The sequence below is a fragment of the Dermochelys coriacea genome, chromosome 17 (assembly GCF_009764565.3).
Source record: "Dermochelys coriacea isolate rDerCor1 chromosome 17, rDerCor1.pri.v4, whole genome shotgun sequence".
Taxonomy (NCBI): Eukaryota; Metazoa; Chordata; order Testudines; family Dermochelyidae; genus Dermochelys; species Dermochelys coriacea.
Genome location: NC_050084.1, coordinates 8,155,387 through 8,172,080, shown reverse-complemented (window position 1 = coordinate 8,172,080; position 16,694 = coordinate 8,155,387). Strand labels below are relative to the sequence as shown.

At 39.6% G+C, this 16,694-nt stretch overlaps 1 protein-coding gene across 2 annotated transcripts; it reads left to right on the top strand.

The window, feature by feature from the left end:
• Positions 1-2,598: 2,598 nt before the first annotated feature.
• Positions 2,599-14,874, top strand: DDX52 (DExD-box helicase 52). 2 transcript variants are annotated; one of them, XM_038375713.2, is made up of 15 exons: positions 2,599-2,878; positions 3,331-3,595; positions 4,498-4,637; positions 5,654-5,839; positions 6,243-6,386; positions 7,101-7,212; positions 7,958-8,030; positions 8,199-8,402; positions 8,700-8,790; positions 9,298-9,420; positions 9,688-9,838; positions 10,271-10,346; positions 11,256-11,327; positions 12,494-12,586; positions 13,678-14,874. In XM_038375713.2, exons 1-15 carry the CDS (start codon positions 2,792-2,794, stop codon positions 13,730-13,732), a joined length of 1,872 nt encoding a protein of 623 aa, XP_038231641.1. In that variant the 5' UTR covers positions 2,599-2,791; the 3' UTR covers positions 13,733-14,874. The 2 variants fall into 2 exon arrangements, with proteins under 2 accessions (XP_038231641.1, XP_043355346.1); XM_043499411.1 differs by having other exon boundaries at positions 12,494-12,590; positions 13,678-14,124.
• The last annotated feature ends 1,820 nt before the right edge of the window (positions 14,875-16,694 follow it).

The window sequence follows — 16,694 nt, the reverse complement described above, 5'->3', positions numbered from 1 at the left end:
AAATCAGGAAGATGCTGACATGTGTGAACAAAAAGTTGTTGCAGGCGCTTTTGTCCTTCTATTTAAATGAGGTGCTCCTTTAAAATTAGGTGAAACAGTAGTGTCATTAACTTGCCATCAGGGATATACAAAAGAACAAAATGCTGAAATGAGCCCATAAAGATGTTGAACAGTTTTATGACTTGGATGCTGCATTTTGTATTTTGGATTTGTTTAATAATCTGACATAAGTGACTAACAATGTGTATGATGGAGAAGATAGCACTGGGAGCTAAACTCATTGTTTTATCAAATTGTTTGTATTGCTCTTCCACCATTTGATGCTGTGACACATATGTTCAGTTTGCAAACATGCAAAGAGATTGTGTACAGGCCTGGATCCTGCCCTCTGCTTTGAAGGGGCACCAGGGGTTGGGGAGAGGAAGGATGCAAAAAGCTTCTTTTACATTCACAAGCCGCAAGAGTAGGATCCCAGCATAACATCTGGCTAGCTCACTGGTCTGCAAACAACAGCTCCAACAATCACATCAAATACTGCTATGTAAATTTAAGGCATTGCTTCCCAGAGAAAAAATATGCATACCTGGGCAGAAAGAAACTTAATTATCTGATGTATATTATTTAGCCTAAATGAATAATTGATAATAAAACATATATAATCATTGTTAGTAAGTAGAATTACAGTACTGTATAAAGATCCCAACTGAGATCAGGGAGCCAATGTAGTAGACCCTATCCAAACATAAAATAAGAGACATTCTCTGCCCTGAAGAACTTGCAGTCTAGACAAGACAAACATCGGGTTAAGGAGGAAGGAATATAACATACAAGCAGAGTGAAGAGTGATGATCAGCAAACATCTTGTTAGTTCCAAGTTTTGGGTTTGGTTTGGTTGTTTTTTGTTTGTTTGCAATCATTTTAATAAAAGATCCATCTATTAGATCTCAACTGGGCACGTCCTAATCTGTAAGAGGTTTCCTGAAGGAAGGAATAATAGAATGTAAGTATTTGCTGGGCCAAAGCCTAGAAGCAGCCCTATACATCGACGGATACAATCCTGTTTCACAGGCACCCATAGTGCCACCATGTGGTACTATATTCATGTATGGCAATAGGTCATTGGGAATCAAGTATGCACGAGTCCCCCTAATGATTTGAATTATTTTTTTAAAAGAAGCTTAGTGATTATTACTTTATTTTTAAAGAATGAAACTTCATGAAGATTATCTGTCAGTTAAAGAGACTCCAGATGCAAAAGATACCATATAGTGAAAGTAAAGAGTTACTGTAGTTTGGGGTTTCAGAGTAGCAGCCGTGTTAGTCTGTATTCGCAAAAAGAAAAGGAGTACTTGTGGCACCTTAGAGACTAACAAATTTATTAGAGCATAAGCTTTCGTGAGCTACAGCTCACTTCATCGGATGCATTTGGTGGAAAAAGATGAAGTGAGCTGTAGCTCACGAAAGCTTATGCTCTAATAAATTTGTTAGTCTCTAAGGTGCCACAAGTACTCCTTTTCTTTTTGTAGTTTGGGGGAATTAATTTCATTTATGCAGGTTTTTAAAGGTATCACCATCCCACCTACATGACAATTTGATCTGATGTGATTTAATGTTTCAGTAGAACATCATTTAATTCAATATGGTGTCATTTTAATGCAACGATATCATACTGCCGCCATGAAGACATTTTTATTCAATAATCTGGCACACTATAATGACATCTGGTTACAACGGCATCAGCATCGTGTTAAGAGAGCTCTGGTGTCAAAATAACGTTTTGTTGCAATATGCTGATGTTTTGGAACAACAGTGTCACTTGTTACTGTTACACTGTGATATGACCTTTTGACATGTTTTTATTTAATTTATTTATTTCGGATGCAATTTGGTTTAATGCCATATGGTTAAATTCTCTTGCTGCACATATTGTAGCGCTTTACTTGCCAGGTCCCACTTTTCACCAACTAGTGGACAAGTGTATTTTTCAAGTTGTGCAGTAACACCTTAACTCAAAAAGTTCATAGGGAGATAGTTATGTCCTGATGTAATGATGCTTTTAAGGCACCCGGGTTACATTTTGATACAGGAGTACTGCACGCTGATAGCAGCAAAGTGATGGGATGTTCTTTTGGCTTGATATAATGACTGGGCATCATGATGCACTGTCTTGTATTGCAAGGACACCCTTAGACGCCATTTCGGTACAATCTCCAGGACACCACAATCCAAGCTGTAGCTGCAGCACAGATCAAAGTAACAACGACACACATTGTCCAGCTGTGCCCGCTAACCAAAGTCCCGTGGTGCGCCCCGAGAGCTCCACTTGGCCACTCAAGACGCTAAGGCTTGGCTCAGGGAATGTGCAAATGCTAAATCAATAAAGGACAGCATGACGTGGTGTAGGGGCATTACACCATCCCATGAGGGTGTGAGGGGAATCACGTGTCACCGTGAGGCAACGCTGCCATGCAACGTGTTGCTATGACGGCATCACAGCACAGTGTGATCATGTGATGCTGTGATCGCGTCGCGCTGCAATGCGTTGCCATGACAACACCACATCTTGCTGGGGGGCGGCGAGGGACCCGTAGCTGACATGGGCCCTGGCGGAAAGGGACCTTCTGGCCTTGACCTAGCCGGAAGTGACGATTTTCTCCTCCCGGACTCGCATTCGTGGAGCCACGGGCAGCCCTCAGCCGCAGAGCATGCCGGGTAGCGCCGCGTTCCGGCCCATGCGCAGCGCAGCGCATGCTGGGAAGCGCCTCGCCGCCGCGGTGCATGCCGGGCAAAGATGGATGCCTACGGGCTCTTCCGGAAGCTGGGGGCTGGCGCCAGGTTCGATCTGAAGCGCTTCAGCCAGGACGCCCAGCGCTTCAAGGTACCGCCCGGTCCCGGTCCCGAGCCGGCGCCTGGTTTCGCCCGCCCCGGGGCCGGGTCTTGTGGTTCTGGCTCCGCCCCCCCCCCCAGCCTCTCGTGTGATGGGCTGGTTCTGGCTCCTTGATGGATCTCCCGGGCCCTGGTTCTGGCCCAATCTCCGGGGCCGGGTCTCTAGCCGATGCCCAGTCCTGGCCCCTGGTGTTGCTAGTTGGCCGGTCCTGATGCCTGCCCGGTTCTGTCTCTGACCCTGATGGTTCCCGCGCCCAGATTCTGGTTCTGGCCCCCCGCCCTTGCTGGATGATCTGGCCCCAGGATCCTTTCCTCGGTTCCTGGGTCTGGGCCGCGTTGGTGTTTGTTAGAATGGTCCGAGCAAAGCTAATTGATACTGGAGCCGTTCATTCAATCGGTTGAGTTCTTTCTTTCTTTCTTTCTTTCTTTCTTTTTAAATTTCAGGTGGTAAAAGTGAGAGACACTGAATTTGACCCTCCAGAAAGTCTTGACTTTTTTGGAAGCAAAGATACAAAGCTTCCAAGTATTTCTGAAAATGGCCTGGGAACAAATGGCTCCAAGAAATCCAAAGCTAAAATACAGCGACGTGAATCGCACATGGATGAGAAAGTAGATGACTCCGAAGAGAGGCTTAATGCAGGGACTGCAAGGAAGAGAAAACAAGACACAGGGAATTTTGAAGGGAAGAAAAGGAAGAGAAAGACCCAAGGTAGTGAGATTCTTCTCTTCTGTACAAGAGAATGTACTTCAATTGCTTAAGTAACAGAAACAGAACTTAAGTAACAAATCTGAGAAATCTGACTTGTATGAACAAGTGTAGGAATCACCAAGCAAAATAAATTTCTAACGCTAATAAATTGTATTATAACAAATGCTATGAAATGCTTGTGAAGGAATACGAGCTCTAAAAGACTAGTACTTGATTCTTGTCATTGTCTTAAATATCTGCTCTGCAAAGGTAATTTTCCTAAGGTTTGTTGCTTTAAAAACAAGAGTTTTCTTAATTTTAGTGAGAAATTTAACTCAGAAAGCAAGGAATTAATTTAAAAATAAGTTGCTCACTGATGCCTTCGTATTTTAGTAATACTGAACTCTGATACCACTATCCAGATAATCCCACTCTGTCTGTTTTTAAAAAAAGAAGAGAGGTGCTAGGATGCTGCAGAATTCTTCCATCCAAATTAGCTAACTGCTGAAGTCTCTCGAAGCCTGATCTCCAACAATTTTGTTCTAGTATAACTGTTGGTTTTGGGAATGGATGCAATTATGCTGGAATAAAGGTGCTTTATACGGGTTTAGTTTATTCCCTTCCCTGGCCTTAATTGGTCTGTAATTTATTTTATGCTACAAATCTGTGGAAGTTACCAGCTATGTTCTTGGCTGAAGAGGCTGGAGAGATTTTTTTTTTTTTTTTTTTTTGGCTGGCTGAGTTCAGGGCTAATGAAATAATCTTGCCAGAATGCAGAACTAAGGCCCTGGCGTCTGATTCTGCAACCATGGGTGTCAATGGGAACATTGGTAAGATCAAGCTCCTAATGTCAATTCCTCTTACTACATTATTCTTTGACTTGATTTTTTTTTTTAATAATGCGCATTCATTGAAACTTTTAGAACCTGTGGCATTCCATTCTGATGTGGAAAATGATGGGATATTGTGGATGTCCTCTTTGGAAACAAAGATTAAAGATACAAGAGAAAGGGGGGAAAAGAAACCCACTGCAGAGAAACTGGAACAACTCAGACAGCAAAAGGTGAGGCTTGCTTATTTGAATGTAACTACAAATATTGTGTGCTCACTTGTATGAGCGTGTCCTCTGGAAGAGCAGTCATTTGCTGTGTCGTCTTTTGCGATAAAGTCAGTATAGTGTGACAAAAGAATTGGAAAATTGATCCAAATGTGTATATCTTACTAGTGTGACAAAAAGGAACTTAATCTAGGGTAAGTTAATAACTAGCTATGATTCTATACAAACACTTGTTGAAGTGCTTAAATTAATGTACGTAAATAGTGGACTACAGTAGAACCTCAGAGTTATGAACCCCTTGGGAATGGAGGTTGTTCGTAACTCTGAAATGTTCCTAATTCTGAACAAAATGTTTTGCTTGTTCTTTCAAAAGTTTACAACTGAACGTGGACATAATACAACTTTGAAACTCTACTATGCAGAAGAAAAATGCTTTCCTTTTATTTTTTTAGTAGTTAACATTTAACACACTACTGTATTTGCCTTTTTTGTGGGAGGGTATCTGCTGCTGCCTGATTGTGTACTTCCTGTTTCAAATGAGGTGTCTGGTTGACTGGTCAGATCTACTGTATTCCTTTGTGTAAATTTAAGCACATGAATAAGTCTTTGCAGGATCAGCGTCTTTATCTGTAGTATAGCAGATGTTAATGGAGAAACTTAAATGCTGACAATAAAGCTATAAAGGTTGTGACTGTTCTGTAATTTTTTTCTAGGAAATGGTTTTTAAAAGCATTAAGTTTTGAAAACTACTTAGAGCATTTATCGTTTTTTTGGGGGAGGATCCTGGTGTGGTTGTTAAGCGTACAGGAATGGGAATCAAAAGACTTGGGTCCTACTTTCAGTTCTGACTCAAACAAGTTCCCACAGAGAGAGCTGAAGTCACATTTTCACATCTGTAAAATACTACCTTCGTAAAGGTCTTATGAGGCTTAATCAATTTATCTGAAAATGCAGTATTGAAGAATAAAGTGGCTGCTGCTATTTTCTGACACATTGCGTAATTTTTATATTTTGCCTTCTAGATAAACCATTTCAGAAATAAACACAAGATTAGTATCCAAGGAACAGATCTCCCTGAACCAATTGCCACATTTGAGCAGCTTCAAGCAGAATATAAAATCCAGCCTAAAATAATGCAGAATATTCAAGCTGCTGGCTTCCAGGTCCCTTCGCCAATTCAGATGCAAGCCATTCCAGTCATGCTTCATGTAAGTCTCCTTGTCTTACACTTTGATAGACCATGAGATGGTGTAATTCGAACAGAGTTCCCATTGGGGACATAAAAATGTTATTTTAAAATAGATTAAACATAGTACTGTAGTTCATATTCAAAACTTGTGATGATATAACTAGTGGAAACATCTATCATTTAACTTCCTCAAATTCAGTATTTTCTATTGCTAGGAAAGCAGTTTAAATATAACCTCAACTTGCAGTAGGTGCAATATGGTTGAAGTAACACAGTGTGAGAACCTTAACTTCTGCATTTCCTGATTTTTTTTGAGGGGGGTCCTAATATGTAACCCTAACATTTGTGTTAATGCAGCTTTCTGCATTTAATAAAAAACACTAAATGTAAATGTTCAACTTTTTCTTGTTTTATATTCATAGGGTCGGGAACTTCTGGCTTCAGCTCCCACTGGATCAGGAAAGACTTTGGCTTTTAGCATTCCTATTTTAGCACATCTGAAACAACCTATGAATAAAGGATTTAGGGCTCTGATCATATCGCCTACCCGAGAACTTGCTAGTCAGGTAGGGATTTTTTTTAAGTTGTCATAAAATAATTTTGCACTGAATTTGTAAGTACTCCCATTATTCTGTTTCAGAAAAACAGAAGCTTGATGGACCTGTTTTTCTTTCCTACCTTCAGACTTTATCTGATAAAATTCAAGTGTGTATGAAAGAATGTTTAAAGAAATGTCTGTCTTCTATGCCTACTACACTTTGGGGTATTATGAAATCTAAAGATATGGTTAGAACAGGAGACTGGGACTCAAGACTCCTGGATCTTGTTTTAAAATTCCATTACAACTTTTAACACTTATGATCCAGCAGATGAGCACAGGAGATGTTCGTGCTACCTTATTTTCTGTATTTGAGGTAAAAACATCTTTTAAGATTTAATCATAACTCAAGTAATCAATTTTTTCTTTGTTTGTGGAGTTCCATTTTACATCAATGGGAGTTTTGTATATGAAGTGAGAGTAGCCAATAAGAGTCAAACTGTGGCATGCAGACCTGTGGGGAGAATTTTGTGCAAGTGAATAATTCATGTTGCAAGCCTGAGTTTTGTGATGTCAAAAATACTTCAGTTTAAAAGTTGTGGGGGTTTTTTGTTGGTTTTTTGTTTTTTTTTTTCAATCCTGAAATCGGAGTGGTTTTTGAAGCCATATATGTCTTACACTCTGTGTAGGTTTGCTTGTTTGTTCCAAAAGATACCCCACTATGTATTGTTGTATATTTCAGACCCACCGAGAGCTAGTAAAGCTGTCTGAGGGGTCTGGATTCAGAATACATATGATCCATAAAGCAGCTGAAGCAATCAAGAAGTTTGGGCCCAAATCATCGCAGAAATTTGGTAATCATTCTAATGACTGTATAGGGATTCTCTGAAGTCTTTGAAACCTAGAACACAAGTTTTAAGTGATGTATGGTTTAAACAGGTCAGTAAGTGCCATCCAAGTCCTGTAGTCACTTGCTTCTGTGAATACAATATCCTTGGAATCAAGATGTTAAAAGAGGTGGAGGAAAATAGCTCCAGAAATTAAAAAGGGGAGAGCTACCTCTGCTGTACAAAACAAATGCCTCTTGCATACTGGAAAAGCAATTTGGGGTGTAAGGAGAAAACAAGCACTCTGATAACTGACTGTGCTCTGTCATTTGGTTGTTGGAATACAGGCATGTAGCTAAGTTTGGTTATGGAAAGCAGAGTGGCAACCACTTCAGTGCTTTGTGGTGGCTTATTAATGCAGAACCATTGGGCAGTGCCATCGGAATCTTATCCACTACACGTTGTAAACTATATCTACTTAACAAGACTTTTAGCTTTTATATAACTCTGGATTTTAACAAATCCTCACAACACCCTTATATTTAAAGTAAATAAATAAAATGAACAGCTCCATTTTTACATATGGGGTAATCAGAAACACAGGGAGATTAAGTGACTTGCCCAAGGCCTCTCAGCAAATCAGTGTCAGGTCAGGGATTAGCGCTCTTGGGTCCAAGGTCTGTGCTCAGATCATTAGACCATGCTGCATATCTATTTCAAAACGCTTTTTTCCCTCCTGCTTCTCTTTAACATTGTTTTGCTTTTCCTATAGATATACTAGTGACTACTCCAAACAGACTCATTTATTTGCTGAAACAAGATCCGCCAGGCATAGACTTGACAAGGTATGAAGTGGATTTTTTTTTTAAGTTTTGTTTTTGCTAGTGACTTTCTTCCTGTCAGAATCTCTGAACAAGTACTAGATCTATGCATGCACATAAGTCCTTTCAGGACTTATATTTTAATCCCATATAAGCTGCTACTTTTGAACAAAAAATCTTGTTTTTCCCTAGAGTTGAATGGTTGGTGGTTGATGAGTCAGACAAACTATTTGAAGATGGGAAGTCGGGGTTCAGAGACCAGTTAGCCTCCATCTTCCTGGCATGCACGTCCCATGTTGTCAAAAGAGCCTTGTTCAGCGCAACCTTTGCATTCGATGTAGAGCAATGGTGCAAACTCAACCTGGACAATGTCATTTTGGTGTCTGTTGGAGCAAGGTAAGCGTGCAGGTATTGACTAGGTCTTCTATTCCTTAGCTGTTCACCTACTGCCACGGTTTCAGCCATCTCAACAATCAGATCTGCGGGGCAGTATTATGGGTCCTTTTTATGCAACAGGGGAAGGTTCTGTTCTCCTTTGAGTATTTATTTGCTGAGAGTAGGGAGCATTACCTTGAGGAAATGAGGGAGAAATTACTGCAAGATGTGAAGTATTTCTTTTTTCAGTAGTAAACCTCTTACGCCTATAAGACACTAGCAATGGCTTATTTCTGTGTGATTTCATTTTTGTTTCAGAAACTCTGCAGCGGAGACAGTAGATCAAGAGCTCTTGTTTGTTGGCTCAGAGACAGGAAAACTACTGGCAATGAGAGACCTTGTTAAAAAGGTAGTTATGATTGACTGAGCATCCTCCTCCTTGCTTATTAACTTACTAACTCAGCTGCAGTGCAAAATGTACTGCATTGAAAAAAGAGCGAGCGCGCTTGCCTATGAAAACGAGAAGGCTGCCTGTATATTTTGGTCTCATTTTTTTAACCCACACTCAAGTAAAATAGAGACAGAATTTGTACAGTTCATTGTAAATTAAATTTGTACTTGAAAATGTATTGTTGTTGTTTGTAGTCTTGGAGCTGCTCAGTTCTTTCTTCTAGATTGTTGCTTTCTATGAAGCAAATTTAGTCCTCATCCCAAAGCCCAGGTGTAACTCATCTAAATCAGAATCTGCTTAATCCAGGCCTCAGGAGAGTTTTGTCAGTCAAAAATCACCGTCTGAAATGTAAACTATGCAGTCTGATTAAATCCATGGCAGCACAGTACTGAAGTTGAATTGAGATGGGAAAAGGACTTGAAAGCAGAAACCTTGAGAGCCTTACACAAGCTTGTTCTCTTGCAGGGATTCACTCCTCCTGTCCTTGTTTTTGTGCAGTCCATTGAAAGGGCTAAAGAGCTCTTCCATGAACTCATTTATGAAGGAATAAATGTGGATGTGATCCATGCAGACAAAACACAGCAACAGGTAGGAGTCCATAAATATAGTTGTCTTGTATAGAAACTGTTCAGAAAGCAGATTGTACGTGCTATCGTGTAAGAACTAGAACATCAACCTGCGGAAGTTAAGTATGACAAGTGGTCTTGTGTCATGACTGTGGGTTCTTTTGTTTGGAAGGAAGGTGGGAATTGGACTTACTGTTTAGTATAATGTTGGCAGATATCAATACACAAACCCTCTTCCATTCTCAAGCTGCTAATTAGTAGGTTACTTACACAATTTGTGTTTCACCAGAGAGATAATGTAGTACACAGTTTCAGAGCTGGGAAGATTTGGGTGCTCATCTGCACAGCCTTGCTAGCACGAGGGATTGACTTCAAAGGAGTGAATATGGTCATTAACTATGACTTCCCAACCAGTGCCGTGGAATACATCCACAGGATAGGTGAGTACATGTTCTTTGACAAAGCAGGGTGTGTGGACTCATTCTCTGTCTGCGTTAGCTTTTGAATGGAGAGTATTGTCTGGTGTTTAGAGGAGAAATCTTGCATCAAGCCTCCTGGATTACCCCAACTCTGACACTAACTTTGCCACAACATTTAATCTACTTTATGCCTCCATCATCCATCTGTAAAACTGGGTTTCTCGCCTACCTCCCTGAGGTTTTATGATCCTTAATTCTTGTTTGTAAAGTGTTTTTATATCCTTCGTAGTTATTACTCTTAATCATGAACTACATGGCTAAGTGCCAATATATGACTTAGTAGTTTTCAAACTGCACTTGGTGATAGTTAAGGAGGAAGAATTACTTCATTAAGCTGCTGGAAAGTATTAACGTAAAAACTCTTAACTTTATTGCATGATTGGTCTTTGACAGGTCGTACTGGAAGAGCAGGACACACAGGAAAAGCAGTTACTTTTTTTACTGAAGATGATAAACCTTTATTACGAAGGTAAATTGGGAAATGTGACAGTGATGCTCCTTAAGTTTCACTCCCACGTTGTGGGATTCTTTCTCAGAACAATTACCAAATGGTTGTACGTTTGGTATTAAATTCCTCATTTTAACATTTTCATACTTTTTGTATCCACCCCAAAGTATGTAAAACTACTTAAGTGTAAAGTTTCAGTTCTCAGCTTTCCATATTTGGAACCGCAACATGATCTGTCGTCAAATTACCCTTTAGTGTGGGATCTTGACGCGTTTTGTGAATGCACTGATAGAGAATTCAGTGTCCTCTCACTTGTTGCATTCAAACCCAATAATGGCAATACAAGGAACTGACATATTAACACCACCATTTATAAGCATACAGTGAAATATCAGGGCTCATTAGTGGAACTGGTGAACGTGTGACTCATAGCAGTCAGGCCAATGCAATTGACCTGGTCTGCTACATAATTGTGGGTGCTGTTTTTTGGTCCTCCTCAGTCTCTTGCCTTGCACTATCAAACAAAACAACTGATAGTTTTTTTCAAAAAGCCTCTGCATTCTGCAGTGGTTTTGAAACTACAGTCCTAGTCTCATCCCTCAGCCTACTGATGCTTATGAATTAAGTCTTTGGCAAAACTTTCCTTTTCGGCTTACTCTGGTCATTTACCTACCATGGTTACTATACTAATGGAATTTTAGTTGCAGTTCCTTACAAGCCAGTGAACTTGAGTGTTTGTTTTCTTCCATATCATTTGATTGTTACTATTTTCTCTTTCTGCTTCAAACTTCCCTGGCTCATTTCTTTTCATTGCAGATGAGAAGTAACCCAACTGCTTCCTAGAAATAGTTGTTCTGCATTAAATAACTATGTATCTACTCAGGAATTCAGAATTCCTTTATCTGATATTTTTCCCCCCCCTCTCTTCAGTGTAGCCAACATTATCCAGCAGGCTGGCTGTCCCGTGCCAGACTATATAAAAACCTTCCACAAACTGCAAAGGTAAGGTTGCTTTAGGTCTCCTTGTGATTTGTGTCACATTTGAGATTAGGAGAGTTGCAAGCAATCTGCTAGATACTGCTCTTTCTGTGCAGGTGCTTCCAACTTTTCTTCATACATATTGTCAGAATTAATATTCTACGTTTTTATGAAGGGTAGTTAAAATGGGGGTGGTGGGTGGGAAAGGATGAAGTTTGATGTTGGCCTCTTGTTTGTAGCCCCAGGTGCATTAAACAGATGTGATCAAAACACATTAGTAAACATAATTAAATGACATGTTGTGTGGATTAAAGAAGGACAAGAGAGACTTCCAAAACTTAAGTTCAAACTACTAAAGAAGTTAACAAATCAAATACAGATATTTTTATTTTTAGTCTGAATGATTACAATGGACAGTTGTTACCTGACAACAGATAGAAACAAAACAAGGAATATTTTGCTGTAAGAGAATATGATTCTAGTTTTTCTTCCTTCTGATTAGTTTACACGTTTATAATTGGGCAAATCTGTAGCTGCATTTTTAGGAATAAAAATAGCTGTGACCAGAGTTTCTTTTTTAAGAAAGCACTCTCCTTAAATTCTATAAAACAATTATCCCCTTTGAAGCCTTAGGCTTCTAAGAATCTACTCCTAGCATCCCCGGTCCTGCAGTGAGCTTTGCATAGGTGGCGCTCATTGCAGGATCAGAGCCCTAATGAGGGTAAAATCCTGGAGGACTGCCAGCCTTTAACACTGCCCAACTGCTAAGAGTTTCTGGAATTTTGTAGAAATTTCCAGAGTATCTTATAAAAAACACTACTTGTATCTTTTTCATATAGGCCTGACCACTTTTAACACAAAGCTAGTAATCTGTTTATATATACCATCTTTCACATGTGTTTCAGCAATGCATAATATTTTTAAAACCTCTTTAAAATAAAGATGGGTTTAATTGTCCAGAAGGAGGCAGCCACTCTGGGACAAGGACAAAGAAGGGGAAACTCCAAAAGAGAGAGCTGGCTGAATTGTTAAATCCTTGGAATAAACCAACTGTACAAAATTTGCATTAGCTGTTGGTACTTACATTTTGGTGGATCTGAAGGTATTGTATGTACTTAGTATGTTTATTTCAGATGTTGAGCTTGCCTTTAACAGAGCCTTAATCTTATTTTCCTAAATGCCATATTCAGCAAACAAAAGAAGAAGCTGGTTAAGAAACCATTGGAAAGGGAGCACATTCGTACCACTCCTCAGTATTTATTAGAAAAAGCCAAGAAAAAAAAGTAAGTGGTTTCTTTCAAAAGAGCCTGAGGGATAATCTATTTTTATTTACCTACAGGGAGAGAGTGAACTTCAGATTTTAAAAAGAGAAAATTGTATGTAAATTTACTGTTTACATGGATAGCTCAATTGACTGCTCTAGAGACATTATCCACAAGATAGGTCCAGCAATGGCACTAGCGGTGCAAGTTGCCCATCAGTGTGCTTCATACCTGAACTGGATGGATCACCATTGGTCCAATCTCAGTAGCCAATTCAGTCCTTGATCTCTCTGCTGAGACTGCTAGTAAAGGTGCCAGTTTATGGTGGTGACTCTTAGTGCAAAACATCTGTTCATTGGGAACCAGATTGAGGCCAATAATTCCTTTTACATGCCACCAAACAACTATTGGATGGTAGCAGTTCAGCTCATTATGAAGCTGGGTTGAATTTGAACCTGTGACCTTGAAGTACAGCTCTCCAGACAAACTGTCAATCATCCGATCCAATCCACTTCCCTTGCTGGAAGTTTTTAAAAAAATATAAAATTTTAACAGAAATAACAAACGTGTAGTCACAGTTCATGGAGGCTTAACCTCTGCAGTCAAGAAGACCTAGAATCTGACTCTCTCTGGGTAAGTGGAACAGATTTCCTAGGGCTTGGTCTTGACTGGCAGAGACACACATCTCAGACGACATAAGATGAAGAGAAAGCATTACTTATTTGAAGAGGCAAAAGAAGGTTGCTGAATGGTACGCTGGGTTACTACAAATGCTGAATGTTTAAATGGTGGTGGTATAAACTTATCTCCTATTTTAGGACCATTGAAAACTGGTTTACTGGTCTAATTTGAGTCCATGTTTGTGTACATGGGGATCTGACAGAGTTGACTATCTTTGGTCATAAAGGCCTTGTTCTGCATTAGAGATAAATACTTCTGAAGATTGTTGCTGTTAGATGCTTGTTTTATGTTAAGTGCACTGAATGTTAAAGTCTGCGATGTTAAAGATATCTGTAATGGGAGGCTAATGAGTGGTTCAGATACGTGGTTCATCATTCCAGCATAAATATGCTTGGATGCGTTAATCTCTAATTTGTCGTTGTTTCTCTTAGGAAAATTATCCAGAAAAATATTAAGGAAAAGAAACCCAAGGAGGTAAAAAAATGACTCTCAATTACAGACTGGTCCAGAAAGTTGACTACATTGTATAAATGATCCTGCCAGCTGACAAACTGAGTTTGAAACTACCACCTATCCGAATCTTAGACATGGAAAATGTAGGATGGCAGCAGAGGATTGGGGAAAGAGACTGTGATCACTCACTGCCAACATTTCTTTCCTTTTTTATATATATTTAGTGTTAACACAAGAAAATTCTTAATGGAACACTGGTGGAGGAAGTCCATCAGAGTACTTCTTTATAGAAGTGCAAGAGCATGCTCCTGTAATGAAATACCCCAAGCATCTGAGCAATCACTCACAAATAACATCTTCTTGGGTTACAAGTGTTTGTGGTTCATTATCGTTTCTTGAGAACACTGTTTGTTCTAGACTGAGGTTACCCTTTGAATATTTTCTGAAGTTATGGCTAAGGGGGTCAGATATGTAAGATCAGAGCACATAAGCTTTATTATTGTGCTGGGTAAAGATAGCTGTTGAAGATTTCCTTAAGCACATTGCTTCTGTTAATTTCATGTACAGGATAGATTTTAAAGACCCAGTCTTACAACTATATTTATTCTATATAAATCAATTTGAAATAAGAAAGGGACAGGGAAGCATATTAAACAATTGTAAAAACACCACTGAAGCTTTATTGTAGGGGTAATCTTAAACCACAAAATCGAATAAACAAGATCTTCAGAAGGAGAGTTCTAAGACAAAGATTCCTCAGTCTGTTCATGTATCTTTGCAGAATATATATACAGACATTGTTCCGTTGATTTGTTGCATAAGAAAAGGAACACACCCCACACTTTACTCTGCTCTCTTCAGTTGTTAAACTCACTTTGTTCATACACTGTTTCCTTACCACATCGTTCTAATAGTGTGGTAGTGGCTGCTTCTTCACAAGGAAAATCCTTTCACGGGTGACTGTCCTTGTTGGATAGCTCTGCTGCAATACACTCTCACTAAGAGTTCCACCTCCTCAAGGCTTTGTCACCGCTAATCCATTTTGTAAATGGATCCCAGCCATGCATAAATTATCTACTGTAGGCTACTGCTCATCTGTTCTGTTGAAGTCTGTAGCCATTTTCTAAGATACAAGTTTTGTAAAGTAAGACAAAATAAAAACTGATCAACAGTCACTTCAGATTCCTGCTTATTTCCAAGTTAGGCTCAGATTGCATTACTTTTCACACATCTATTGTATGATGTCTGTAAAACAATACATTTAATGGGGATTATGTAGAAATTGGTGTCTTGTTCTGAAATCTAATCTGTCTGAATTCAGATGTGCATCTATTATCTAAAAGATTTCCCTAGTTCAATAATTTCAAGTCCCTACTAAAAGTCATAAAGGACCTTACAGCTCTCAAAAATACCAACAGATGCCAGTTGGAGGAAAAAAATACAATCGGAAGTGTTTGGCAATCTTAAATAGAAGGGTTACCACCACTTCCCCATAATAACATTACTAAATTGTAACTGTCGGTGTCCCAATTGCTGTGGTGCATGTTATAGGATAGGAGTAACAGCAGGAAAACTATAAGCTCATGGTCCTGGCTAAAATTCCTAGTTAATGTCATGGGATCATTAATGTCCATGCATTCCTGCAAGCATTTTATTTTTTTTAAGGATTTATTTGCAAAAGAGGGTGAACTGCAGTTTAGCTATTGTAGCAGGAAAGAGGCCCGAGTTAGATATGAGTATGTGGTTTCTGAAAGTCTAGGAAGTATACCCAGCACTAGATCCCTGAGCAACTTAAGCAACTGAGTATCCCATAGTTTGTACAATTACGTTAAACATCGCTAGATTATGCCATACTTTTTTTTTATGGTCTTTATACCTGGCAGATGGCAAACAGGAACAGTCTGGAATTTTCATGCTTCCTAATATGTCTGAGCAGGCTTCTTGCTGATCTCATGGAGAGAGATGAGCTACTGCTGCAGAATTGCATGAGTAGCCAGCAGCTCACACTTCACCTAATCAGAGTGCTGAAGTTAAAATACTTCTCTACTTTTAGCCAAACACAACTAAAGTGTAAAGATACAGTAATACTCCTGCTGCACTCTGAAAATGGGATGAACATATACCAAATCAACTAGCTTATCAAGCATTTGTACAGTGTACTGTATGACGACTACTGCTTTTCCTGGTCCTGGGAGAGGACAGTGGCAATACCGGGAGATGCAGGGTTCCACCATCAGGACCAGCGCATGTATTGTAGCCCATACACTGCTGCTCCTCGGCAAAGTAGCAGCATGCGTCCTCAGCTGGAAGATGCTGCCATCAGCACAAATGGTCAGGAAATTGATGGAAATGGGGGCTGTGGGGTAGCTGGACTCTGTTCCTAGGCTCCTAATCCTGTCACTTCCTGCAGTGGAAAAAGTCGACTCCTGCTTTTTTCTCTCTTCAGGCTGTTCCTCAGAGCATCAAGCATCTAGGGGACAGCTTCTAGCCTGATGCAGCTAATGGGATATAAAAATGACAATTATACTGGCTATTACTGTAGATCTACTTTTTTCCAGATTAGAACTAAGAGAGAGATGTAGTCTTGTGCATAAAAGGAATGGGTTTCTTTAATCACTGTTGAGAAGAGGAAATGGAGGATTCTGAATTTGTTTCAGTTCTAGCTCTGGCTTGTACTTATAGCTTTAGGGTTGTGACATCTACAGTGTTGTACTTTCGAGACAAGCAGCAGGTCTTCAGGGAGAAGGTAGTGCTAAAAGAGCGGACTCCATTAGAGTTCAGGAACAATGAACCTCAGACTACTTGCAATTTTATTTCTCTGATACAGCACAATCTTTCTAAAATGTTTTTGGTGCTGCTTATAAACAGTGTGCATGCAAATTCTATTTACACACCTTTGTAAGATATTTGTCAGGAACAGTTCAGTTGACATCAAAGTACCAAACAGGTGACCGTGTTAACCTTAACATTGAGACAAAAGTACAGCAAAATTTCC

What these genes read in the sequence shown, in the direction of transcription:
- DDX52 (XM_038375713.2), top strand. Translation starts at nt 2,792, where the DNA reads ATGGATGCCTACGGGCTCTTCCGGAAGCTGGGGGCTGGCGCCAGGTTC. An exon ending in AAGGAAGAGAAAGACCCAAG is followed by an intron (nt 3,596 to 4,497) that starts GTAGTGAGATTC and finishes TGAAACTTTTAG; the next exon opens with AACCTGTGGCATTCCATTCT. An exon ending in GGAATACATCCACAGGATAG is followed by an intron (nt 9,839 to 10,270) that starts GTGAGTACATGT and finishes GGTCTTTGACAG; the next exon opens with GTCGTACTGGAAGAGCAGGA.